Genomic DNA, 26,608 nt, shown 5'->3' with positions numbered 1-26,608 from the left:
GAAGCATGAACCACTATAGTTCATAGCTTTTTTTTTTCTTTTTAGCTACCACTTATCATTAACCCTATATGCATATATATTTAATTTAAATCACCACATATTAGTTATTATGATCTTTTTTTTATTTTTTATTAGTATACAATGAAATGTAGTTAACTAAATGTACGCTTAAATCATTTGTGATTCTTTGTAGCTATTCCTAATGTATTAAGGCCATGTTTGTACCTGGTATGAAAATCACATTTTTTTTTTTGTAATAAAATATGCAAAAACACTTGCACTTTTGCATTATTGCAAACATCCCCAAGCATTTGTAAATCTAGAAAAAAATCCATTAAATAATGACTAGTTCTGTGTAATTGTTGTCTGTTAACAGTAATCCGCACTTTGCAACATAATAACTATTGCAACAGAAATAGACAAATGTGCCATACATTTATATGCCATAAGTGTTTGACAGTGTAATTAAATACTGAATTAAAACTTGGTTTGTTCAATGGAATTTTATTTTAAATATTTCAGCATTAATCCACCAAATCAATTGAAAAATAGTCACATATCAGTTAATGGACACTATAGCATTAAATATCACACTCATACAAGATTTTTCATTATGATGATACAAAGTACTTTGATAAAATATACAGGTAATAATAATAGTAATAATTATATATTTTACCTAATCCAATTGGCAGTTCATTGTGCTGTGGTGACCCCTAAATAAGCAAGGAATAAGCTGAAGGAAAATGAGTGAGTGAGTGATGTTACCTTATCATCTCCATTCAAAACCTAATCTCCAAATATTCCACTCCCCTTTCATTGCATCATCAGCTTCACCTTTGTGATTGTTTTGAAAACTCAACTTCTAGTAGTCAGAACACATATTCTGCATATAAAATGTGTTTTCAGTAATCTGATTTCAAGCACTTAGCCGAGATAGTTACCATTTCCACCAAGTATTAACATGCGTGCATTTGACCACAGTATGGAAGAGAAAATATGTGTCAACCTTTTCCATTTAAAGTGATACTTGTAAGACACTCCCTTGAACTCAGATTAACAGTTATGATAACATTGCTGAAAGTTTGGAATTTAGCCCCGGCTGTCCATGAGTTATATAAGTGCCCTGCACTTCAGGAACTTATTACAGTAACGCCCATAGAGTAGAGACACAGCCAGAAAAAAAAGCAAACGGTAAAGGCTGAGAAAGAGTTTAGGAGCAAGAGTATCTGGAGAGAAAACAGAATAAATGACCAATTCAAGCAAACAATGTCAAACTAACTATCAAAAGATAAGGCAGTGAAAGCTTAAAGGAAAAAGACATAATTGTTGAGGGGAAAAGAAGGGTTTCAGCAATAGCAAAGAGGCAAAGATAAGAACGTGAGGCTACAAAGAAACATAAGATATTTCAGAGGACATTCGTGTTGTAATGGAACAGGAACCACTGAGCTATGAAGAAGCCATTACAAGGGCAGCAGATGCTATTCATCGATTTCCTCTAAAAGATGTTCAGGGTGTTCCTCTCATGAGCACAATTGCTGACAATTGGAAATCCATTTCAGAATTCTGCCCTGATCCATCAGACCTACTGATCTCTACTTACCCTAAAGCAGGTAAAGTATATTATTATTGTGAATCATCCTAAAGCAAACTGTATGGCTAAATTAAACAATACAGTGGAATGCATTCACTTATTTACTAATATATAATATTTATATTCTGTTGTGGGGACAAAAATATATAATAACAAAGAACATTCTATTTAGCCTTTAAGATGAACAATGCTGCAGGAGTTTAATGAAGAGATACGCATTCTACCAGTTTTTATCTTTTTTAATGTGGATGGCGTTATGTGTCAGGCTTGACATGTCTCTGGTTCTTGTGGACAGCTAAAGCTTAATCAATTTGGTGGGTAAGGCAGGTTTGCAGCTCATAAATGCATATTTGCATTCCTAATAACTCCCCTCAGATTCCACTGTTGTAATATTATAATAGTTTTAGCTGTATTTGAATGAATAAAAATATATTCCTCTCAGGTCACATTTTCACAAGCCACAATTTTTATTTTATGGTAGATTTTATAAATAGGTATGCTATACTGGCAATGAAATCAATAGTTAAGTAAGTAAAATGCCTAAAACTGGTTTTCATTGTTTTGTTTTTTTTTATTTAAAGAGAAGCTTTTTTTTCCTTCGGTTAAAGGTCTGGATTATGCAGATTTTAAAGTATTTCTGAATGATTGATTATATTAGATTTTGAACCTATGTCAGTGTTGTAATTGGTTTTCTTTCTTTTTTTTGTTTTAAATCAAGTTTAATCATTAAATACATTTATGGAACAAATACATGTATATATATTGTTTGATAATATGAAAGTAAATTGAGCAGTAATATTTGAAATGATTGGTTTCCATCAAACTTGCATCAGTTGACTCTCAGCAGATCCACATTTGCCTAAAACATCTATCTAAAACAATTATAGTCCAGAACAGTCAATTAAACAATCAATTAAAAATTCAATGGGTCCAGTTACTAAAATTTCTTCAACAACAAGGTCCGAACCTTATGAAATCTCATGCATCCCACATCAACATCAACACTGTATATTTCATTTTCATTTCATTATTTATTTTTATGTTCACATTATGAAACATATTGCAAACAGGGGCAACTTCAGGCCTGTATTACAACAAATGTAAATATTTCTAAATAACAATAAAACCAAAAGTGCTTTGTCTTAAAAAGTGGAAAAAAGTTTTTTTTTCTTATTCTCTTCTCTGCTGTCCTAACACAGTTTAAACAACAATAGTAATTTTTTTTAAACAGCTAAAGAGACATTTGATGCCAATTTTTCAATAACCTAACCTGCAAATTAAAGCCTATAATTTCTAGTAATAATGGAAGAAGAAGCTTCTTGGTAACATAAAACAAAAACAAGCCTTTTAAACATATGCGCTATCTTTAACAGTCAGTTTTTACATTCTTTTTGAAGTTCAGTTTTTTTTTTCTTAGTGAGAGAAATGTGAGTGTGACTGCTCTGTCAGCAGCTTAAATCTGGGTTTGAATGTGGTTAGTGCCATTCTCATACACATGTGAAGATGTTCGTTGGTCAGCCTGGAACGGTGCTTGTTTTTTATAGTGTTTATGATGGAGAATGCTGAATCACAGTTATAAGTCGATCCAAACATGGTCAAAGTGTGCCGGGCTACCTTGGTAAGATCAGGGTAAGAAGCCTCAGGCACAATTAGTTGCCAGGAAGTAGCAGGGTCACTTGCTTCAAAATGTTCCCCAAGTGCAACATTTGCTTGCAGATCAGTGAGCTGCAGTTGTAGAGAACCAGGATGTGCCCACTTGAATGTCTGTGTTTTCTCCTGTATAATAACAAACAATTAAATATATGAAAAACAAACCTAAATTATAAAAATATAAAATCAAAAAGTAAAAAAAACTTACTTTTGAAAATTCCCTCACATCTCTGATGAGGTATGGACTCTGGATCAGCAAGAGGTGGTGTTTTCCCAGAGTGAAGCTGTCAAATTTTTGACTAAAGTTTCTCATCAACATTTCGATGAAGTCAGCATAAAGAAACTTGTCTGTGTCATCTTGAATCTGCTCCTTTACTCTTGGGAAGTGAAAATACCAAAAATGACACCATGTCCATATTGTGCTCATCTTGCAAAAACATTAAAAACTGTGTGGCCCTCTTACTCCTCAGCTGTTGTAAAACCATTTTAATTCCATTCCGAATGGACCAGATGTAAGCTAATGTATTTTTTTTTACTCAGCCATCTTTACTACATTGTTGTGTAACAGGAGATCGTTTCCATTTCCCTCAACTTCCCTCAAAAAATCTTTCAGGAGATGATGTTGATGAGACGAAGATGCTCAGAGGAAGTTAATTATTTACATCATGGTGCTCATTACTTCATGAAACTCTTCCTTCAGAGACGCACACAGAACAGTCTGATGGATTATGTAGTGGTATCCAATGAGATCTGGGTTGTCTTCTTTCATTCGGTTTACAGCCCCCTTCTCTCTTACTACCATGGCTGGGGCACCGTCTGTAGTAACTGGGATCACCTTTTTTCGGATCAATACCCCTCTTTATCAGCATCTCCTTAACGGCCTCATATAGGACCTCTACTCTTGTGTGTGTGTCAAGTGCCCTCACACCCAGCAAGTCCTCACAGATCTTTTTGTTTTGTTTGTGAAAAAATCTTACATAGACCAAAAGTTGCGCATTATCTGTGACATCTGGGGACTCATTCATGGCTAATAATATGTATTCTGCACTCTGTATAGCTTCCTCAGGCTGTGACAAGACATCATCTGCTAATATTTCAGATTTCCTGATTGTGGACGTAGCTGACATTGGAATTTGTTTGATTTTGTTACATAGTTCGTCTTTTTGTTTTCCTTCAAGCAGTGTCTCTGCAGCGGCACTCAAACACTCCTTCACAGCCGTCAAATCGCTTTTGAGAGAGTCATATGAGGGTTTCTCCGACTGTTACGACAGAGAGAGAGAACGAGAAAGCAGGCTGCTTCTCCCAGTCCAGAGTATGTGATATGCGGCGGCAGAAGTTCGAGCTGGGTTCCTCCCTTGCCTGGCGTTCTTTGGGTCCGGTCCTCCAGAACGGTTTGTATTTTTGCGAATTTCCTAAAAGAGCAACGCGGTTGTGCAGCGCGTGTTTTTCAAGACGTCGCTGCGACTGTGCGTTTCTGGATGCAGTGGTTTCTTGTCCCCGGATGATGGGCATAAGCACTGCGTTTCATGTCTGGGGGTCCAGCATGTGGATGCGGTGCTTGCGGGCAGTGCATGCCATCATTGTGGTGGCATGTATGTTGCGCAGTTAAGATAGTGGCTTGCTCTTGCAAAAGGGCCACCCACCCCAGTTGTCCTCCACTCTGCGGTTAGCACTCAGACAGATTTAAGGGGTTACAGAAGGAGTAAATCCACCGCCTTTGGGCATGCGGACCTCTCGCTATTCCAAGCGTTCCATCCAGGTTTCGAATGAGAGAAGCGCTCCGTCCTGAGATGCTTAGATGTCTATTGCTGCATCGGCGGACAGGCTGTCATTGTCTGATGAGGATTCGAACCCGCTCCCTCTTTCCGTGGTAGCGAGCACGGCGTCGGATCTAGAACCAGACATGATAACCGTGCTTTCCTGGGCTGCTTCGGCCATGGGCCTGGAGACGGTTTATCCCCCAGCCCCATGGCCGGACTAACTATATGGGTGTTATGTGGAGGATGTAAAGAAGGCAAGACCTTCTAGGCCTCCTGTCCCCTTCTTCGTGGAAGTGCACTGTAAGCTCACGCATTTTTGGAGGGCACCTTTCTCTGCCCAATCTGCGTGTGCCTCCGGCCTCACCACCCTTGATGGCGGAGCAGCCAGGGGGTATGAGTCGATTCCCCAGATTGAGAGTGCCATTGCGGGCCCGTGTGGTGCCTCTTCCTGGTGGGGTCAGCCTCATCTTCCGTCCAAGACGTGTAGGTTATCTGCCTCCCACGGGCTAGGCTGCTTCCGCCCTGCAAGCTTCTTCTCTGGGACAGGCACTGTTTGGCACCCGTGCCCAGATCTATGGAACCTCACGTATGGTCCATAGATGGAGTGCGGAGGACTTGGGTGACCTACCGATTAGGTGGTTAATCCTACTGAGGGGGTGGCATTACGATCATCCCTGCTCTGAGGACGCAGCGATGGCGGCACACTGGGAAAGCATCGCCTCATCATCCAGTTCCCAGAAGCACGAGACGTGGATATTAATACTATCCTGTTCCCCTCTCATGCTCACTTGGAGATCTCTCTTAGTGGTCTGCTCAATCCACTTGACTCAGTATCTTTAAGATTTCTGTCCAGGTAGACAACTCTGCTGGTCGCGTTGGCATCAGTCAAATAGGCGGGTATTTGGAGGCATTTACAATCTTTGAAATGTGCCAGAGTTTTGGGCCGGCCCACTCTCGCGTTTTTCCTGAGACCCCGCCCCACCAAGGTCCACTAGGTTCCTATAGCGTTCTTTTTAGACTACGTAGTAAAATTGCAAGCCCTGACCATGGAGGAGGCAGACCCAGCCCCTTTATTGCTGTGTCCTGTTCGCGCTTTGCATACTTTCAATTCAATTAAATTCAATTCACCTTTATTTGTATAGCGCTTTTACAATGTAGGTTGTGTCAAAGCAGCTTCACATAAAAGGTCATAGTAAATTGCAACAGTGTAGTTCAGTTTTTAGTGTTTAAGCTCAGTTCAGTTTAGCTAAAAAATCACTACTGAGAGGCCAAACACTAAAGAGCAAATCCAACGATGCGCAGCTCTACAGATCCCAAACCATGCAAGCCAGTGGCGACAGCGGAGAGGGAAAAAAATTGGCGAAAGTGAAGAAAAAAGACCTTGAGAGAAACCAGACTCAGTTGGGCACGACCATTTTAATTTCTCCGCTGGCCAAACGTCTTGTGCAGAGCTGCAGTCTCAGCGGCGGAGGCTGAAAGCTGGCCTCAGCAAAGACTCGTCTGTCCCTAGAGCGCCACAGGAATCAGTCTCATGTTCTCCACTCCTCCATGACCACCACAGTAGCTGCTCAGGATATGGCCTGGTACGGGATATGGAAACCTTGGGATCATCTTGTCATTGGTCTTGGATCGAATCAGTGTCTCTGCATAGTCTGAGGGCCTCGGGAAGAGTATCCCCAGGTGGAAATGGAGAATAAAGAGAATAATTAGCGTAGCTGCTGTTCATAGTGTATATAAACAAGATGCAGAAACCTGTGTGGAAACCCGCTAAGTGGTGCACTGAGTGTATGCTTTACTAAACAGATAGGTCTGTAATCTAGTTTTGAATTGAGATAGTGTGTCTGAGCCTCGGACATTATCAGGAAGGCTATTCCAGAGTTTAGGAGCTATAAATGAGTAGGCTCGACCTCCTTTACTCGACTTTGCTATTCTGGGTACTACCAGAAGCCCTGAGTTTTGAGATCTTAAAGAGCAAATTTGATTGTAGCGAGACAGAAGGTTGGTTAGATAAACAGGAGCTAGATTATTTAAAGCTTTATATGTAAGAAGCAATATTTTAAATTCAATATGAAACTTAAAAGGCAGCCAGTGTAAGGAGGATAAAATTGGGGTGATGTGATCAAATTTTCTAGACCTGGTAAGAACTCTGGCAGCTGCATTTTGTACTAATTGAAGTTTGTTAATAGAGGATGCTGGGCAGCCATCAAACAGTGCATTACAGTAGTCCAGCCTAGAAGTCATAAAAGCATGGACTAGCTTTTCTGCATCTGAGATCGATAGCATACTTAGTAACTTAGCAATATTTCTCAGATGAAAGAAAGCAGTTTTTGTGACATAGGATATATGATTTTTAAAAGTTAAATTGCTGTCTAATATGACACCCAGATCTTTTATAGTAGAGCTAACGCTAACTTTGTATCCCTGTAATTGTAGGTCGAGTTGTGAGATCTGCTGTGTATAGGATTTAGGCCCAATAAGTAATAATTCTGTTTTGTCTGATTTTAAAACAAGATAATTGTTGGTCATCCAGTCTTAAACATCTTTAATACACTCAGTTAGCTTGGACAGTTTAGACATCTCGTCAGGTTTAGTTGAAATATATAATTGAGTATCATCTGCATAGCAGATAGTCTTCTAATAATGTCTCCCAGGGGTAGCATATATATTGTAAACAGCAAAGGGCCTAAAACTGATCCTTAAGGCACCCCGTACTTTACTGGGCTGACTTGTGAAGGCTGTCCATTAATATTCACAAACTGGTAACGGTTAGCTAAGTATGACTTAAACCATTGTAGAGCCTGTCCCAGAAACCTGTAGACTTTAAGCGATTTATGAGGATACCGTGGTAAATGGTGTCAAATGCCACACTAAGATCAAGTAAAACTAATAGTGAGATGCACCCTTGGTCAGCAGCTAAGAGTAAATCGTTGGTTATTTTCACTAATGCAGTTTCTGTACTGTGATGAGCTCTGAAACCTGACTGAAACACTTCAAAAACATTGTTTGTCTGCAGAAAGGAGCATAATTGAGCAGAAACAACTTTTTCTAGTATTTTAGACATAAATGGAATTGTGGTTTCTTAATAATAGGCTTATGAACAGCTAGCTTGTAAGGATTTGGAACATGGCCTAATGATAAAGAAGAGTTGATAACATTAAGAAGAGGTTCTCCTATAACAGGTAGCAATTCTTTCAGTAATTTTGTTGGAATTAGGTCCAACATACACGTAGCTGGTTTAGAACTATTTATAATTTTATCTAGCTCTTCCTGTTCTATGATTTTGAAGCACTGTAGGTTATTTAGATTCAGTGGAATGTTTACTGGATCTGTAGTGTAACTCAGTGCAGAAAGTTTAATATCTCCTATTTTCTGTCTAAAGCCTTCTATTTTATTACTGAAAAAATTCATTAAGTCATCACTACTAATTTGTTCCAAAGATGGCTGATTATTTGTTAACTTAGCAATGGTGTTAAATAAGAATCTAGGATTGTTATGATTATTTTCTATCAGTTTGCAGAGGTGCTCAGCCCCGGCAGATTTTAGAGTCCTCCTATAGCTGGACACACTGTCCTTGTACGCAATTCTAAAAACTTCTAAATTAGTTTTTTCCATTTACATTCCAATACACTGGTTGCTGTTTTGAGAGCGCGGGTATGACTATTATACCATGGTGTAGTTTTATTCTCTCTCCCTTTTTTAGTTTGATGGGTGCCATAGTATTTCGAGTGCTAGTAAAGATGGCATCCATACTGCTGGTTACTACATCAAGGTCATTTGTGTTTGCGGGGGCATTTCGAAATAGAGAAAGATCAGGTAAATTATTTATAAATTCATCTTTGGTGGATGGAACAATAGTTCTACTAGGGTGATATATCGGAGCGGATCTGCTAATTTCAGGTAAACACAGCTTATATAGTAAGAGGTAGTGGTCTGTAATATCATCACTTTGTGGTATAATGTCTACATCAATGAACTCAATTCCATAAGACAGAATTAGATCTAGTGTATGATTTAAGCGATGGGTTGGACCAATAACGTTTTTGCTTTATCCCAAGTGAATGTAGTAAATCCATAAACGCGAGCCCTAATGTGTCATTAGCGTCATCCATGTGGATGTTAAAGTCTCCTACAATTAGTATTTTATCAGTTTTAACTAGTAAGTCAGAGATAAAATCAGAAAACTCTTTTAGAAAATTGACATAGGGTCCTGGGGGTCTATATATGGTGATTAGAGCGAGAGATTTTTTGGGGTTTTTTAGGTTTTTGCATAGTGTCCGGAAGCATAACATTAGGCATTAATACTTCAAAGGAGCTAAACATAAGTCCGTTTCTCTGATTAACATTAAGAATATCACTAAAGATTGATGCAACTCCACCACCACGACCAGTTTGACGAACCTCATGTTTATATAAGAATCCTGGAGGAGTTGCTTCATTTAAACTAATATAGTCATTTTGTTTCTGCCAGGTTTCAGTGAGAGTGCATTAAGATTGTTATCTTTTATTATTTCATTTATGATAAGTGCTTTAGGTGCTAGTGACCTGATGTTTATGAGACCAAGCTTTATGAAATTTGTATTTTCACTTTTTAGTGTTTTTTCTGTTTTAATTCTTAATAGATTATTTCTGGAGCACACAGTACGTTTATTTCTTGATCTAATAATACGAGAAATAGACACAGTCTCTATGGGGTTAGCCAGATATGCATTACTGTTATTTATGTGAAACAAATAGGAGTCTGTATGGCTAAATTGTGAATTTTGTGAATTCTTACTTACTAGTACTTTTGGGGACCGTACTCAGAGCTTTTAGATCCTCAGAGCAGCTCTTTATCTGCAATGGTGATCGGCAGAAAGGAAGTGCCATATCCAAACAGAGGTTGGAACAAACCCACTGAACAGTGGATGGCATCTTCCTCATTAATCAAAGTGCGCATCCTCTTGGGCATTAGCACCCAGCACCTCTCGAACAGACATTGTAGTGCTGCGGGCTGGGAGACACCTAATACATTTGTGAGATTTTTTAAAGAGCCCATATTATGGGTTTTTGAAAATGCTCTTCCATATAATGTGTCACACAGCTCTAAGTGACGTGAAATGTCCAGCTAAGGCTTAAATCTGTAAGTGTACAGTGTTTAAAACTGTTGATTCATCTATAAAAGAGTCGACTCATAGTGCTTCAAACGAGTTGTCTTGATAACGAGTCATTAGGTGTTTCGTGATGACGCGGCTACGAAACACAAGTAGTTGCACGCGCAAACCCGGGAGATTTGAAACCTGCGGCCCCGCCCGCTAACAGAAAAAAAGCAACACACACACACACAGAGACACACACAGACACCAGTCGAATGAAGTCACGCTGTGCAGATGAATATTATTGACAGTCTAATCAAAGATGAAACCTCAGCAATACAGCCCAGCCTTGAGCAGATCGAGTGCTTCTGGAAACTACATGCTTAAAAAGAAGACTTCATCGGTTTGTTAAAGGAAGGATCAGTAAAGACTGTCAGAACATGGATCAGTGGATCATGAATCAGTTTTTTCCTCCATTTCACAAGTGTAAGTACGTGCGATTAAATTTATTGCCTCGTTTACTCTAGTATCTGGTTAACTCTTTATATTTTCATATTGCATGTAAAGCCACGTTGAAAACGCGACGCGTGCCGCTCTGTTTACGGATCGTCAGCTGTTTCTACACACATGCAATGGTCAAGTTTCAAAATAGTTCAGCTCAGGTTCGAGGTGAGGTGTCTAAATTGCACCCAGCAAGCTGAACCGGCGGTCTAGGCATGTGTGTTGTGTTCTCTGGATGATCACGCTGCCCTCAACGCGATAGTGAAAACGAAAGGGACCCGTTAGTAAAGTGAGGACCGGGTCGCGGTTGAAATTGAAGATGGGGGGGGGGTTATTATTCGCGAATATAACTGAGGACGCGGGTGGTGAGGAAGGTGTCGCTGCTATGGACGTGCCGGCCCTGTGTGTGTGTGTGTGTGTGTGTGAAAAGAGCAAGTAGACTGTGATGGGCTAGGAGATCTCCTCGCCAGTTCTTGGACTTTTTGCTTGATAAAATAGTTAGTCGTCGGTATTTTCTAGTCCATCGTCTGTATTTACATTCACCCACTGACAGCCAAAATCCACTATGAAGCATGTATGCACTGTGACTACTTTTATATTGTTGATTATCTGCTGGGCATTTCACTCTGTCTCACGCTGAAGCCTGTCAGTGTCGTGGACCAATCGCAGCAGACTGTCATCGGTCCAATCAGCGCAAATTAGCTTCGCGCTGAGGAGGGGTTTGGGAACAAATGAATCGCTGAACGATTCATATGGGAGTCACTGGGATAATTAGGTAAAAATAAATGCAGATTATAAGACCATGAAAGTGTTTTTTGACCTTGCATGCATATTAGACTGTTGTTGGAGACCCTTACAACCTAAATATACCCTATTTCATGTATAATATGGGCTCTTTAATATTTGAGTGGAGCCGATTTACTCATGTGTGCTGGGAAACCCTGGTGAATGAGGAAATTCGGTTAGGTGTTGTAAAACGCCTTTCTCTCTAACACAGAGATACGTGCGCTTTCTCACTGTCAGTTGAGTTCCCCCCTTGGCGAACCCTGCAGAGTTCCTTCAAGGCCCCCCAACATCTGACTCAGCGGAGGAATCAGGTAATTGCCCATTATGTTGTTGGCATGGCCGCTGGTCAGCCCGCGTTCTGGGTATAGGTGCCGGCTATGTGTGATCCCCACTGGCGCTGCTGTTTGCTCACACAGCCAGGATGTATCTTCCCTCCCCGCTAACTTTTATCTTTTCTTATGAGTACTCCCCCATCTCAGGGCTTGTCCAAATGTCTTCTCGCCACCAAGTCTCCCCTATTTGGGCAGCAGGTGGCTTCCACAGTGTCCTCCCTATCAGTACTGCACACTTTCCCAACATACTGTCGAATTTAAAATTCCTAGAGTTTAACTAGGTGCATTTTTACAATTCCCAAAAATTATATCTAAATCTGTAAAACTTTTGTAAAACGTTGGAAGACTGCACCTCTGGTGATGCAGGTGCGCTCACGCTCATGGCAACCTCTTTTTCCATAGATTTTCCCATAGTGGAAGTTTCCACATAGCATTTAAGTTTCCCTCCCGAAGGGGAACGCAACAGTTATTAAAGTAACCCTCGTTCCCCAGGACAGAAATGCTATGTTCCTTTGCCACAATGATGGCCCCTTAGCTGTTAGCCGCGAAAGGCTCTGTAGCTAGAAAAGGATGCCTCAGCTTGACACGTGCAGCGCTTATATACAAGATTAATTGTAAGTAGCCCCAGCTGTTCATGCTGACGCTGCCAACTCATGGGCATTTCATTAGCCTGATTGGATACTCTTTCAGATGATTGGATTCTGACAAAATCCCCATAGTGGAAGTTTCCACATAGCATTTTCATTCCCTCCCTTAAGTAACTAAAGTTACTTAAGTAAGTGTTTTGATCTTTTCTCAATAGGAGGCAATATATCACTGCATAAAACATATGCCAGAACTCTCAGCAGATCACATCTATCTAAAATATGTATCTAAAACAGCTATAGTCTAGAACATGGGTCTCAAACTCAATTCCTAGGGCTGCATCAGGGTTTTGCTCCAACCCTAATCACAAACAGCTGATGAAACTTATCAAGGTGTTCAAGACTACTAGTGTTGCGATAATCTCAACTGAATGTATCCAGTTATCTCAATAGGAGGTTTGTACAGGGTCCTTTAAGCCTAGTTCACACTACATGACTTTAATCATCGGCAGATCCCTGTGCCGTTCACACTACATGACTTGATTTTGTGCCTTTATCACTGTGGTGTTTGCACTATATGGCACTATGTAAATGACCCAAAAGAGGGAGGTCACAAACTTCATGATCTGACACTAACAGCTCTGTTAAGCTACCAAACCACAGCCAATGAAATGCTGATGGAGGAGCTGTCAGAAAAAGCTGTGACATCACTGGCAGCGATACAAACTTCTCTCAGGTGATGCATCAGCAGAACAATCACTCATTTGCAAGGTTCAAGTGGATAGATCTGGCTAACACTAGAACTATTGAGGCAGTCAGAGTTTTTAATTTTGTAATTTAATAACTTTGAAATAAAACTGACATATCTATAATACCCAAGAGCGTCTAGAAGATTATTACTGTTTGAGGTTAAAATTCTGAGGGATGATGGATATAGGCTGATGTCTTAGCTTTAAAACTGGAAATGATGTAAGTTTGTGTGGAAAAGAAACGGTTAACTCAAATAGTTGAGTTTTTACAAGTGGACTATATACTGGTTGAGGATTTCTGAGTCATACTCCCTCTTTGGCTTTCTGGTGCGGCAACCCCTGATAAAGCAGGGAATAAGCTGACGGAAAGTGAGTGAGTGTTTCCAGTTTTAGTTATCTCATTATCTGAATTAACTGTTTCAGTTTAGCTGATCAACCTTTCTCTAACTTCTGTATTTCCTCAGTTATGTGTCTGGTCTCTTCATGGTCAGTGTTTCCCAACATTACGATATGTGCGTCTTAAACACTTCCTTTCCCCCAGTACTATATCACCCCCCAACTCCATCTTTCTATGCCCCACTTCAAATTGTCTAATAACCTGTAAAAATTTAATTCAACTAAATCCTTTTGAATTCTTTGGAATATCTACAGCAAGGTACATTATCTTATCTGCAGCCAGTTTAAATGCAAACTCTGCAAGAAAACTGGATCTATCTGATGGCTAATGGGAATGAATTCACTTTTTTGCCAATTAACACAATAACATGAATTATAACTAAGAGCTTATCTGTGGTGCAAATTTTGGTTAGGCCAATTTACTTATGTCGCATATCTTTGGAGGGTGGGAGGAAACCAGGGAACCGGGGGTAAACCTATGCAAGCATGGGGAGAACATGTAAACTCCACACAGAAACGTTGACTGGCCTGGTAAGGACTTGAAACAGTGACATTCTTGCTGTGAGGCAACAGTGCTGAACACTGGGCCACTGCACTTTTTATCTAGGAAAAATGGGAGAAGTAGGGGTGAAAAGGGGAAATTCTTCGAGGTGTAGATAACTGTGGTATTAAACTCTGGTTATTTGTAGGACTTAGGAATGGTCTGATTGGTGAATCATATATTAGTTAATGCGGGACCAGCCATGGTCAATCATAAGTACTTCATCCTCTCGAAATTACTTTATAAACAAACTTCACTTCAAAAGTTCACACTTAGCTGATGTTTGATTATAAAGCATGTTTGGCATGCTGTACTGGGAAAGAGCCCTGGGCTCATAAGATCCTTGAGTCTCTCCCGTTTGCGGGGCGAGAGAGGACTTTGAGTTCAGGTAGATCTTGAAAACTCCCCAAAATGCCTTTTTTAGCTCAGAACAGCAGCAGCATATAAATGAACCCCCCAAAAAGCAGAAAGATCAATGTTATATCCAGCTGCTGGATATAATATTCAGAAAGATGAGGGAGAAGAGAGGCTCCTGCGGGAGCAGCGTTGGAAGCAGACTCCTCTGGGGGCGGTGGCGGTGATGACTAATGCGGGCATCAAAGTCCGGAGTAACACTCCTGCAGGAGTCAGAGCCCTGGGGAAAGGGCGGGATCCAGCAAGAGAAGTGAAAAGTTAGGGGGCAGTGAGGACTCTTGGTAGTATAGCATGGGCTTGGGGAAGGACAGGCTAAAAAGAACAGTAGGGAAGAAAGGTAGTGGAGGGACTCCAACTTTAGATATAGGGGTAATGAGAGGCAATGTCAGGGTCGTGCTCGAGCCTTTGAACTCCTGTAGGTGGGAGTCGACTGGTGAGGACCAGCTGGGCTTCCTTGAGGTGGTATTAGCTGAAACGCATGTAGGCTTTAAAAACATCAGAGGATCGCCATCCAAAGGCCTGGATCTGTTGTTGGGAGAGCCCATTGTGGGCTGCTGTGGTGGCTGTTCCTATCCTGAATGAATGGCTAGAGAATGGTTTGGAGGAAGCCTGATAGGCGGCGGACTTTTTAAAAATGTTTTTGTAAATAAAAATGTGTTCCTGGATGGTTAGCATCATCAGTAAAAAGTGGGGCGAGGGGGTTAGAATCTTGGGATCTCCTTATGTCGAGGAATCCTAGGAGCGTTTGAAAGGGGCATGTGAGGGAGGGGAGTTTAAAAATATAAAAAAATATATATATCTTTTGCATATTTGTTCTGCTTTGTTTAATAAAGAGGTTTCTTTATCCTACAAAGTTGGATCGGAGATTGTAGGGTGGATGGTGGAGTTGAAATTAGATGTTATTGTAATTTCAGAGAATCTAAGGAAACCGAAAAAGGCTAGAGTGCGAGCTGTGTGGATGGACTGGTATCCTTTATGTAGACTGTGTATGCATTGGGCAGTGATGGTCTCAGGCAGAGATCCATGAATTGATTGTGGAAATAGGATTCCGCTTTACTATCCATAGGACTGGCTTGAATATTCTTGTAGCGTGGAGATGAGAAATTAATGAGGTGGTGGAGAGTAGGGGAAAATAGGGAAAAGATGCTTTGGAAAGGTGTGGAAGTGATCGATTGTGTTCCAGGCTGTGAAATATGAATTGGAAGGTTTTGGGGGTGATGGTCTGTAAGATGGGGGAGATGGAGGTTTCAGGTTGTAAAGAGAGTGGTTAACAACCATGTCAGTTCTGAATAGGGAGGGGCAGGAGTTGGATGGGGCTCCACTTTCGGACCTGGCTGTCAGAACTTCTGTGAATATGAAATGCTGGCAAGGTGTCATTATGGTTTCAGTCTTTATTTTGCTCTCCCTCTGTATTATTACATCGCATGAATTGCTCAAAGGGTGTTTAATTCTGTGATGAATGCTGAGAATAACTTATAATGTCCTGGTGTTGGTTGATTGCTGAAGTAGAGAGGGTAGCCCAGGGTTCTTGGAGGTGGAGTCTGGAGGTAGGGCGGCTGGGGGCATGGCTTCTTCAGGTTGTAGTTGTTTCGGAAGGTTCAGGGGGATGTTGGCTTAGGGTAGGGGAGGGGGTTAGGAGTTGGGATAATGATAAGGGGGATAAGATCACTGAATTTATAAAAAAAATCAAAGCATAGTGATTTGTAATGAATGACAGTTCACCGGAAGCGATGTTGGCTAAAAATTTAAGTTTGTGTGAATGTACCCCATAGGACAAGATAAACTTTGACATGAGGTTCTGAGTGACTGCTGAAATGCTGGATTTCTGGCTGAAATAACTTATCAGCTTGATAATTTGCTTATATTTATTTATTTTAAACAGACAATTTAATAAATGTTTCCTTTGAGAAACCATGTAATGTTTGTACATTTATTGATAACAGCTTCAATTTTATCCATATTAAATGGCAATGACACTATAGTAAAGTGTTGTCTTAAGGCTCGTTTCCACTGACTGGTACGGTATGGTAATGTTCGGTTTGGTACAGGTCACCTTTATCAGGCTTGCGTTTCCACTAACAAGGGTACCCTTTTGGTGGGCGTGGTGTATGACAGAAAGTTTCAGTCGACGTCATTCTCACTCGAGGAAATGTCTACAATAAAGCTGTAAGGGTCACTTACATATCATATGAAAAGCACTTCTCACAAAACAGATGCTTCATACACATAAATACTTGTGTAGAAATGTTTATTACTAACTTTTCAATGAGCATGAGTTGATTATAACTGCAGATCAATGACAGTGCGAAACAGCCTACTGTAACGTCTGTAATTATATTAAATAACTAAATAAATGAACATATATGAACACATACAGCCCCATACAGTCTCCGATATGTTACCAACTACAGAAGAACACACACAACAGACATTTCGTCTGTATTTAGGTTCAAAACAACACAAAATATAGCCTACAGTCAGTGAAAACCTCTCATCTGTGTCTGTAATCTTGAGTAGCACATGTAGCCTCTGTTAGAGATCAATTCCATCATTCTGAGTTCATATTAGTCCAAAATGTGAAGATAATAAGTTAGTTAATCATGGCATTTTGTTCATGTTTGCTGAATAAATAATGTGCTCCTTTTTTTCTGGCTTCTCCTTTGTTTCTTCACGCTTCACTCTCGTGTTTGTCAGTGTCTGACAGGATCAGGTTTCAAAAGCACATCAATAATCAAGCACAGGTTATTATCATCAGCTCAAGAAGTTTGTTATTTCAGATATAATGTTAGACACGCGTTCGCGCTTGCAAGAAAGCGAAACCGCTCGCGCCTCAGACTGGCTCGTAAAAAACTATGCGGCACAGGGTAAATATGCTCTTCTTCTTGGCTTTGTGGCTGTACATCCAGACGATGACAAGGTTTGTTTGAGCCCAGATCGATTATGGCTCGTTATTATATGTATTTATAATTCCGCTGTAATCTCTCGGCTGTGTATTTCAAACATGGCGGGTTTTTTGTTTTCATTCTGGCTTGTTGCGTAAGCGAATGACGTATCTCTGTAAACCAATAGCATTTAGCTGCGCGTGTGGCTCCACCTTTTTGTACCCTTTCTCGTGTTTGGTACCCTTTCGAAAGGGTGCCGAAAAAGTGGTACGGTACGGTACGGTTCGGTTCGGTATGCTTTTTGACAGTGGAAACGGCCATAAAAGCGTACCAAACTGAACCATACCATACCGTACCACTCAGTGGAAACGGGTCATTATTTCACTGTCGGGCTGGTGTCATAAGTACATGCTGCTGCCTATGGCTCCTATTTATATTCATTCATTTTCTTTTCGTCTCTTTATTAATCTGGGGTCATCACAGCAGAATGAACAGATGAACAATGAACATGTTTTATCCAGCATATGCCCTTCCAGCTGCAACCCATCACTGGGAAACACCAACACACTTCCATTCACACACATATACTACAGACAATTTTAGCTTACCCAATTCACCTATACTGCATGTCTTTGGACTGTGGGGGAAACCAGAGCACCTGGAGGAAACCCACGCAAACACTAGGAGAAGATGCAAACTCCATACAGAAATGCCAACTCACCCAGCCGGGGCTCGAACCAGCGACCTTCTTGCTGTGAGGCGAGAGCACTACACCGCTGTGCTGCCCTCCTATATATATACTATATACAAAGGTGCATATCTAAAATCTCTCCATCAGGACTTAGTTGTCAGCTGGCGCTGCGTGTTCAGCTCCTCCTGCTTCTCAGTAAAGTGCTCTCTATAAAAATAGCATACAGTTGAAAACAGAATTATTAGCCCCCCTAAATTATTAGCCCCCCTGTTTATTTATTTTCCCCAATTTCTGTTTAATGGAGAGAAGATTTTTCAACACATTTCTAAACATAATAGTTTTAATAACTAATTTGTAATAACTGATTTTTTTTCTCTTTGCCATGATGACAGTGAATAATATTTTACTACATATTTTTCAAGACACTCCTATACAGCTTAAAGTGACATTTAAAGGCTTAACTAGGTTAATTAAGTTAACTAGACAGGTTAGGATAATTAGGTAAGTTATTGTTTAATGATGGTTTGTTCTGTAGACAGTCAAAAAAAATAATTGCTTAAAGGGGCTAATAATTTTGACCTTAAAATAGCTCATAAAAAAATCAAAAACTGCTTTTATTCTAGATGAAATAAAACAAGTAAGACTTTCTCCAGAAGAAAAAAATATAATCAGATATACTGTGATAACTGCCTTGCTCTGTTAAACATCATTTGGGAATATATATATATATATATATTAAAAAAAGAAATTCAAGGGGGGGCGGGGGGTGGGGGGTGGGGGTGGGGGGGGGTGGCGAATAATTCTGATTCAATCATCATTGTGATTGACATATGATTGCCCATGTCTGCCTTGTCCTTCATTAAATAATTGTAAAAATGCATTTGTGTTTGCCTCTAATGCTGCAGTACGCTATAAATGCAATGGAAAAAGAACAAATAGAAACACACAAAAACTTAAATGTAGTTTGGACCTAATTCCTTATCCTGCAACACCTCTTTTTGGGCAATACCAATTTTTCATTAGCCCATTCATTCCTAATGAGATCATTATTTAAATCATTATTTATTAGGAAACTGTAATTCTGATAAGTATAAAAAAATATGCCATTCATCTACAGCCTATGGCTTCTCAACTTGCTTTGCAGTTGTTTTTACTCTTTTATTTGAATGGCCCATCAAATATTTATTTATTTATGTATTTATTTATTTTGCATAAGGCTTAAGGCTAGTCTGAGACTAAACTGCAATATGGCATGTCTTAAAATACAGCTGTGTCATTGGTTTGTCTCAAGATGCAATCCAGTAATATTCATCTGTCTCTGTATTGAGGCACTACCTGGACTCAAGAGATAGTGGATCTTCTGCTGAACAATGGAGATGCTCAGGTGTGTAAGAGAGCACCAACAGCTGTCCGTATTCCCTTTCTGGAGATCTGTGCTCCTCCGCCCATACCTTCAGGTATACATTCAAACATTTTATAGCATGCCTTTTCATACATAAAATGGTTTTGTTATAATAAGTTTGTGTTACTGCACTTGTAAACAAACACATTTATTGCATATATTTATTTATTTGCTTTATTTAGGGCTCGAATTGCTTAAACAGATGAAACCACCAAGAGTCATCAAAACTCACCTGCCCATTCAACTAGTGCCTGTTGGATTCTGGGAAAATAAATGCAAGGTTATAATTCAATTAGATTCAGTTAAACTGAACTCAAATCTATACTTCTGGTTAAATACTTTTTTATAAATGTCATTATTTGAATTTTCACTCTGGTAGCCTTCTCATCATTTGCATACACATTATCTAGCATATCATATATTTGAGAAACAGTGTAGAAAACAGTATATACTTAACAGGTCAACATGCCATTACAATCCAGACTCATAAAATCCTACATAGTATGTGCAGGATGTAAAACACAAATTGCTCATAACTAACTTCATTTTCGCAGACCTTGGCAAGCATTTTTTTTTTTATTCACAAACATAAATATTACAATCCCTATCAAAGATACTATCTAAAAAGCTTAATAGTGAAAACATAACATTTATGAATTACCTCTCACTACAAGGTAAAGCAAATTATGTAAACATCTTGCTTTTTCCCAGGTCATCTACATGGCAAGGAATGCAAAGGACAACCTTGTCAGCTACTTCCACTTTGATCGTATGAATCTTACCCAGCCTGAGCCAGGACCCTGGAGTGGATACATCCACAAGTTCATGAAAGGACAATGTAAGGGAAACATTTATATTTAAGTGGATATATACAGGGGTTGCACAATGAAATTGAAACGCCTGGTTTTAGACCACAATAATTCATTAGTATGGTGTGGAGCCTCTTTTTCCAGTCAAAACAGCATCAAGTCATCTTGCAAATGACAGATACAAGTCCTACACAGTGACCAGATAGATTTTAAGCTATTCTTCTTGCTGAATAGTGGGCAGGTCACTACATGATGCTTGTGGAGGAAAATATTTGTGGCTCAATAATATTTAGATCTGGTAAATGTGCAGGCCATGGAAGATGTTCAACTTTGTTTTCATGTTTGAGTCCTGGCTGGGCCAGTTGGCATTTCTTTGTGGGCTTTACATCTTCTCCCCATGTTCATGTGGGTTTTCTCTGGGTGCTCTGTTTTCCCCCACAGTCCAAACACATATGCTATAGTTAAATTGTATGAACTAATTTGGCCATAGTGTATGAGTATGGGTGTGAATGAAAGAACGTATGGGTGTTTCACAGTAAGGTGCTTGGTTGCAGTTGGAAGGGCATTTACTGTGTAAAACATATGCCAGAGTAGCTGGCAGCTCATTCCACTGTGGATCAGGAACTAAGCCGAAGGAAAATGAATGAATGAATGAATGATTGGTTTTGTGATCCAAGGTCAAATGTGAATGTCAGAGATAATATACATCTAGCTGGTTATTTTCACTGAACAAAGCCTGAATCACATTGTCTTAAGGCCGGCTCACACTGTATGATTTTTAATAATCCTGAATGATTGTAGCATGTCAGACTGCATGAACATGGCTCATATGTCACACTGTTAGATCTCAGCTGTCAAAGTCAGACTGAACGACAATGAAGATGCGCCAAACACAGAAGAAAATGCCCCTGAAGTTTGACATCATCTACCCGTGACACTTTCACTATCTGAAATGAGTTCTCACAGCAAACGTAAACAATCTGTAGCGCCAATTTTGTACATGCTGTCTCAACAATAAAACCAGGAAGCAAAAAACATTTCATTTTGACATTTCCTCACGGTCATTTGAATTGTCGCGTGGATTGCATCATGAAATTCAGAGCTCCTACAGCTTCTTGGATTGATGCTCATTGCAGCAATTGTCACACTGCAGGAAAGTGTCTGAAATCTTCTGACACTGACAGAACTTCATTGGAGGAAAAGTCTGATCGCAACAGGCACTAAATTGCTGTCTGTGAACATGTCAAAGCAACGATAAAAGACCACAGATTTTAGCCTAGGATTTCAGGAATCTCTTAAGATTTCCCAAATTTGTCTCAGATGACAAAATCATGGCTGAAATCTCACAGTGTGAGCAGGGTTTTACTTTCAAGTTCAAGTACTTGATTTTTGGGCAAAATAGTCCTGTTGTTACCAGGGAAGTGACACTGACAACAGAGGTGCAAATCCAAATACAGGTTTATTAGCAAGTTCAGGCCAGCAACAATCAACACAGGAGTAAACAGATGTATGAGGGCAATCCAGAGTCGTGGGTAAAATAATAGGCAGATGGTCACACGTAAGGCAACAAACAGGATAAAAAAAAACAAACGAGGATCAAAAACACAGCAAAAGAAGACAAAGGAAAACGTGTTGTAGTGTCACTAAAACAGTAGACAAGACTCAGCACCACTGTGTGTATTTGTGCTGCTTATATAGTGCATTAATCAGTCCTCGAGCAGCTTCAGCTGTGGAGGTGTAATCAGTCAGGATCTAGAACATGTGTGTGAACGGAGTGCATGTATGGAGTTGTAGTCCATGAAACAGCGTATTTGTAGTCCGTTAGAACTTGTGAGTGTTTTCCAGCGATTTATGGTGTTTTAGATCTTTGGTGATCGTGACACCTGTACTACAAACACAAACTTGTTAAGTTGCTAGTTTTTCCACTGACTTAGGATATAATAAATGTCTAATCTGGAACCTTTGGTTAATCTTGTTTGTCTTGTGTTTTTACAGTAGGTTGGGGCTCTTGGTATGACCACGTAAAAGGTTACTGGAAGGAATGCAAGGAAAGGAATATTCTCTATATACTCTATGAGGATATGAAAGAGGTTATTTTAGTTAACGTCTTTTTAAAACCTTTTTCTCAAATGTTATTTAATTCATGTTTTTAGTTTATCGTTTCATATGTTCTTGTTATTTCCTCTCAACAAGAACCCTTCTAGAGAAATTAAGAGGATCATGCACTATTTGGACCTGTCTGTTTCGGAGGATGTCATAAACAAGATTGTGCAGCTGACATCTTTCCATGTCATGAAGGACAATCCAATGGCTAACTACTCATACATCCCCAAACCTGTGTTTGATCAGTCCATATCTGCTTTCATGAGAAAAGGTCCGTATAAACACCTTACCAGATATCCCGAAATCATGTATTCAAAATTAATTTGTTGTTTTAACTTTTAAATGTTTTAGTTGAAGAATGTGGAACAAGATTTATACTACTGTGATAACACTTTCATAACTGTTCCGAAGCTTACTGGGATGTATTAATAATATGAAGTTATCTTTAGCAATGGTTTATCATTTTTGTCCTGGGAACCCATTGCTCTGCCCATTTTGTATGTCTCTGTTATCTGAAACACTTAGTTCAGTGCACTGAGTTATCTCATAATGTGCCAATGATCTGAATAAGGTATATTAAAATCATATAATACAAACTGTGCAAAATGAGTCCGCAGATAGGAAATATTGAAACGATAAAAAAAAAAAAACCTTGCTAGTTGATTAGTTATGAAATTTCAGCACAGGAAATCAAATTACTCTCGAGTCTCGATCCATCATCAGTGAAGTCTGACCCCCTCCCGGCTGCTTTTTAATTCCTGCCATAGTAAGTGTTAAGAGATTTTATCACGTCAATTAAATTGTGCATATCATATAATGAAATATTTTACATTGTGTGTGTGATAAAACTTGCTTTAAAAGTTACATATAGCAACACATACACATAGCCTATATACAGTAGCAGGGAAAAAGAGAGACTGTAAGAAGCTGAATTTCAGCTATGAGGGTCTCCATTATGTTTAACTTAAAGTACGACAAGCAATATCTAAAAGCTGTTGTTGTTATTATTATTTTTATTGAAGCTTCTGTTATGCTAGTCAGAGTTTTCTTTGATTAAGTATACACATATAAATGGATCCACGAAAGTGCTGTACTGTTGCTGGAACCAAATGTCCAGTCAAACAAATTTCCTTTATTTGAATAAAGTTTAATCTTTGCAGAACAACTCTGCAATGTAACCTAATTAAACAATGGGTGTATTGCACTTAAAAATTTATATTCTTAGACTTGGATCTATAAAAAAAAACTGTGTTAAGGTATAGCTAAGAGTGGACCAAACCAACCACATGGAAGTATGACTAAAAGAGGGTATACTTAACTAAGAACATTTCGTGAACCACATATTAATGATAAGGTAGAGCTTAAAGTTGAGATCAACATCAACTTAACAATGATGCATATTTAAGAAGGTTTTGGAAAATGCAGCTTTGGTTATCTGCAATTCAAGTTGGTTTTAGTTTATGTTAACTCACTTATTTAAATCGAAGGTAAAGTTTTTCCTATATTTAATGTTCTTTCTATATTGTCATAATATAATATAATATAATATAATATAATATAAAATAATATAATATAATATAATATAATATAATATAATATAATATAATATAATATAATATAATATAGGGTGGGCCATTTATATGGATACACCTTAATAAAATGGGAATGGTTGGTGATATTAACATCCTGTTTGTAGCATATTATTATATGTGAGGGGACAAACTTTTCAAGATGGGTGGTGACGCTGGTGGCCATTTTGAAGTTGGCCATCTTGGATCCAACTTTTGTTTTAGGAATAAGAAGAGGGTCATTTGACACATCAAACTTATTGGGAATTTCACAATAAAAACAATGGTGTGCAGTGGTTTTAACATAACTTTATTCTTTCATGAGTTCTTTTACAAATTTCTGACCACTTATAAAATGTGTTTAATCTGCTGCCCATTGTGTTGGATTGTCAATGCAACCCTCTTCTCCCACTCTTTACACACTGATAGCAACACCGCAGGAGAAATGCTAGCACAGGCTTCCAGTATCCATAGTTTCAGGTGGGGCACATTTTGTATCTTCAAACCACAGACAATTGCCTTCAGATGACTCTAAAGATAAAAGTCTAAGGGGGTCAGATCGGGAGAAACTGTTCCACTGGAAACTGTTCATCTGGGAATGCTCAGACCTGACACCCATAATGTGGTGGTGTACCATCTTGCTGGAAAAACTCAGGGAACATGCCAGCTTCAGTGCATAAAGAGGGAAACACATCATCATGTAGCAATTTCAATTATCCAGTGGTCTTAAGGTTTCCATTGATGAAGAATGGCCCCACTATCTTTGTTGCTTATAGTGTGAAGATACAAGATGTGCAGCACTTGCAACTACAGATATTGGAAGCCTGTGCTGGCATTTCTCCTGCGGTGTTGCTATCAGTATGTGAAGAGTGGGAGAAGAAGGTTGCCTTGACAATCCAACACAATGGGCAGCAGATTGAAAACATTTTATAAGTGGTCAGAAACTTGTAAATAACTCATGAAAGAATAAAGTTACGTTAAAACCAAGCACACCATTGATTTTCTTGTGAAATTCCCAATAAGTTCGATGTGTCAAATGACCCTCTTCCTATTGAAAAAAAAAAGTTGGATCCAAGATGGCCGACTTCAAAATGGCCACCATGGTCACCACCCATTTTGAAAAGTTTGCCCCCACACACATACTAATGTGCCACAAACATGACGTTAATATCACCAACTATTCCCATTTTATTAAGGTGTATCCATATAAATGGCTCAACCTGTATTATTTTTTAGATTAGATTTGATTCAATTTATTTTCATCACACATGTACAAGTACAAGGCAACGAAATGCAGGTAAATGGAACCCCCCGACCGTGCACAGACATCACAACTCCAGGGAAGACAGGTCACAGGAGGTGGAACAGGAAATAAGATACATTCAGGAAAGAGAGGCAAAAAAAAAAATCCCTCTCACCTTGCTCTTAAGTTAGAGCAATGTGAGATCAGGGAGAAAGAAAAAGCCCCAGCAATCTAGCACAAAAACACACCGACAAGCCATAACATTGCCACAGGGGATAGGAACAGGGGGTGTGGATATAGTCTGGTAAGGGCGGGCAGCCATCAGGTCCTGCAGCCATGGAGGCGCTGGTCACAGACCCGCCTACCCCCTCCAGTGGGTGAAAGCATACGAAGGCGTTGGATTGGGGCCAGGAAGTGTCATGCTGTGTATCTGTGTGTGTGTATGTGTGCGTAAGCCTGTAGAGTCCAACAGGTGTCCTTGACAGGGATCAGGAATTTCAGAGCGTCTCCTTATCTTGCTATCCGGGAGAAGTTGTTTTCCTCCAGCCGAGGCCGTCTGGCAGGAGAAAAGAAAACACAGGGAAGCCGAAAGAGTAGAAAGATACTTCAACTTTAGGTCAATACCTGCCAATTTCACAGATATTTAATGTCCATCACTCGTCTCCAGATCTGGCCAAATTTTGTTGCAAAGCTGCTAACTTCACCCCAATGTTTTCCAGTTTGCAATCTAATATTGCAGTCTGATTATTAGCAAGCCTGCCCATCAGCGCTTCAATCAAGCCGGCCAGCCTGGTGGGGTTTTGAGCAGCACTGACCGCTTTCATCAATCGTCGATACGCCAGGGCCCCGCATAAGCCCATCAGCAGAAACCCTGTTATCAAAGTTCCGAATAGGTAAATGTCTTCAATATCCTCCAGAGACAGAGCAGCCAGACACAGGACGCGCCACTTCTCCCACCCGTCCATCACGTATCCAGCTGCAAACGTCCCCGCAGGACAGGTGGGCTCTCCCGAGCCCAAACTTCTCGTCGAGAAGATGGTGTCAATCGCATTCAGAGACCAGTTGATCAAATACATAATTCCTTATTCGTTTGGATAGCAGGGCACGGAGAGCCTCAGAGATAGAATAAGACAAAGACAAGAGGAGCTAGCGAGGAGAGATATGGGACGGAGAGGGAAAAAGTGCGACCGCCTTCACCGAGAGCCAAAGAAGAAGCCTAATATAACTGTTGTTTAAGATTTAAATATGGTTCGGCTGTTGTGACATATTAGACCAATCATAATGGCAGTTGTATTGTTGTTGTAAAAACAAATGATATATCATATGTATTTGGTGTTCAATATGAATGACTAAGTGTGTTTATTTGCACAGGAGAGGTTGGTGACTGGGTAAACCATTTCACCCCAGCTCAATCCAAGATGTTTGATGAAGACTATACAAACCAGATGAAAGATGTGGACATACCCTTCCGCTTCAACATTTAATCTCTAAATAATGTATGCAATATTAAACTATATTCAATATCATAAAA

General features: G+C 39.6%; 1 protein-coding gene across 1 annotated transcript; it reads left to right on the top strand.

The window, feature by feature from the left end:
* The first annotated feature begins 1,159 nt into the window (after positions 1–1,159).
* On the top strand, positions 1,160–26,608 carry sult1st6 (sulfotransferase family 1, cytosolic sulfotransferase 6). Its single transcript, XM_056469807.1, has 7 exons — positions 1,160–1,613; positions 19,281–19,409; positions 19,537–19,634; positions 20,066–20,192; positions 22,159–22,253; positions 22,357–22,537; positions 26,449–26,608. The coding sequence occupies exons 1-7, from the start codon at positions 1,430–1,432 to the stop codon at positions 26,559–26,561; spliced, it is 927 nt and encodes a 308-aa protein (XP_056325782.1). The 5' UTR covers positions 1,160–1,429; the 3' UTR covers positions 26,562–26,608.

Source organism: Danio aesculapii, chromosome 12, assembly GCF_903798145.1.
Source record: "Danio aesculapii chromosome 12, fDanAes4.1, whole genome shotgun sequence".
Taxonomy (NCBI): domain Eukaryota; kingdom Metazoa; phylum Chordata; class Actinopteri; order Cypriniformes; family Danionidae; genus Danio; species Danio aesculapii.
Note: the sequence above shows the minus strand (reverse complement) of the source record. Positions and strands in the feature narration are given on the sequence as shown.

Excerpts from the sequence above, each read along its gene's own strand:
- sult1st6 (XM_056469807.1), top strand. The coding sequence starts at position 1,430 with ATGGAACAGGAACCACTGAGCTATGAAGAAGCCATTACAAGGGCAGCA. Across the intron at positions 19,410-19,536 it reads TCCTCCGCCCATACCTTCAG|GGCTCGAATTGCTTAAACAG; the intron begins GTATACATTCAA and ends TGCTTTATTTAG. Across the intron at positions 22,538-26,448 it reads ATCTGCTTTCATGAGAAAAG|GAGAGGTTGGTGACTGGGTA; the intron begins GTCCGTATAAAC and ends TTATTTGCACAG.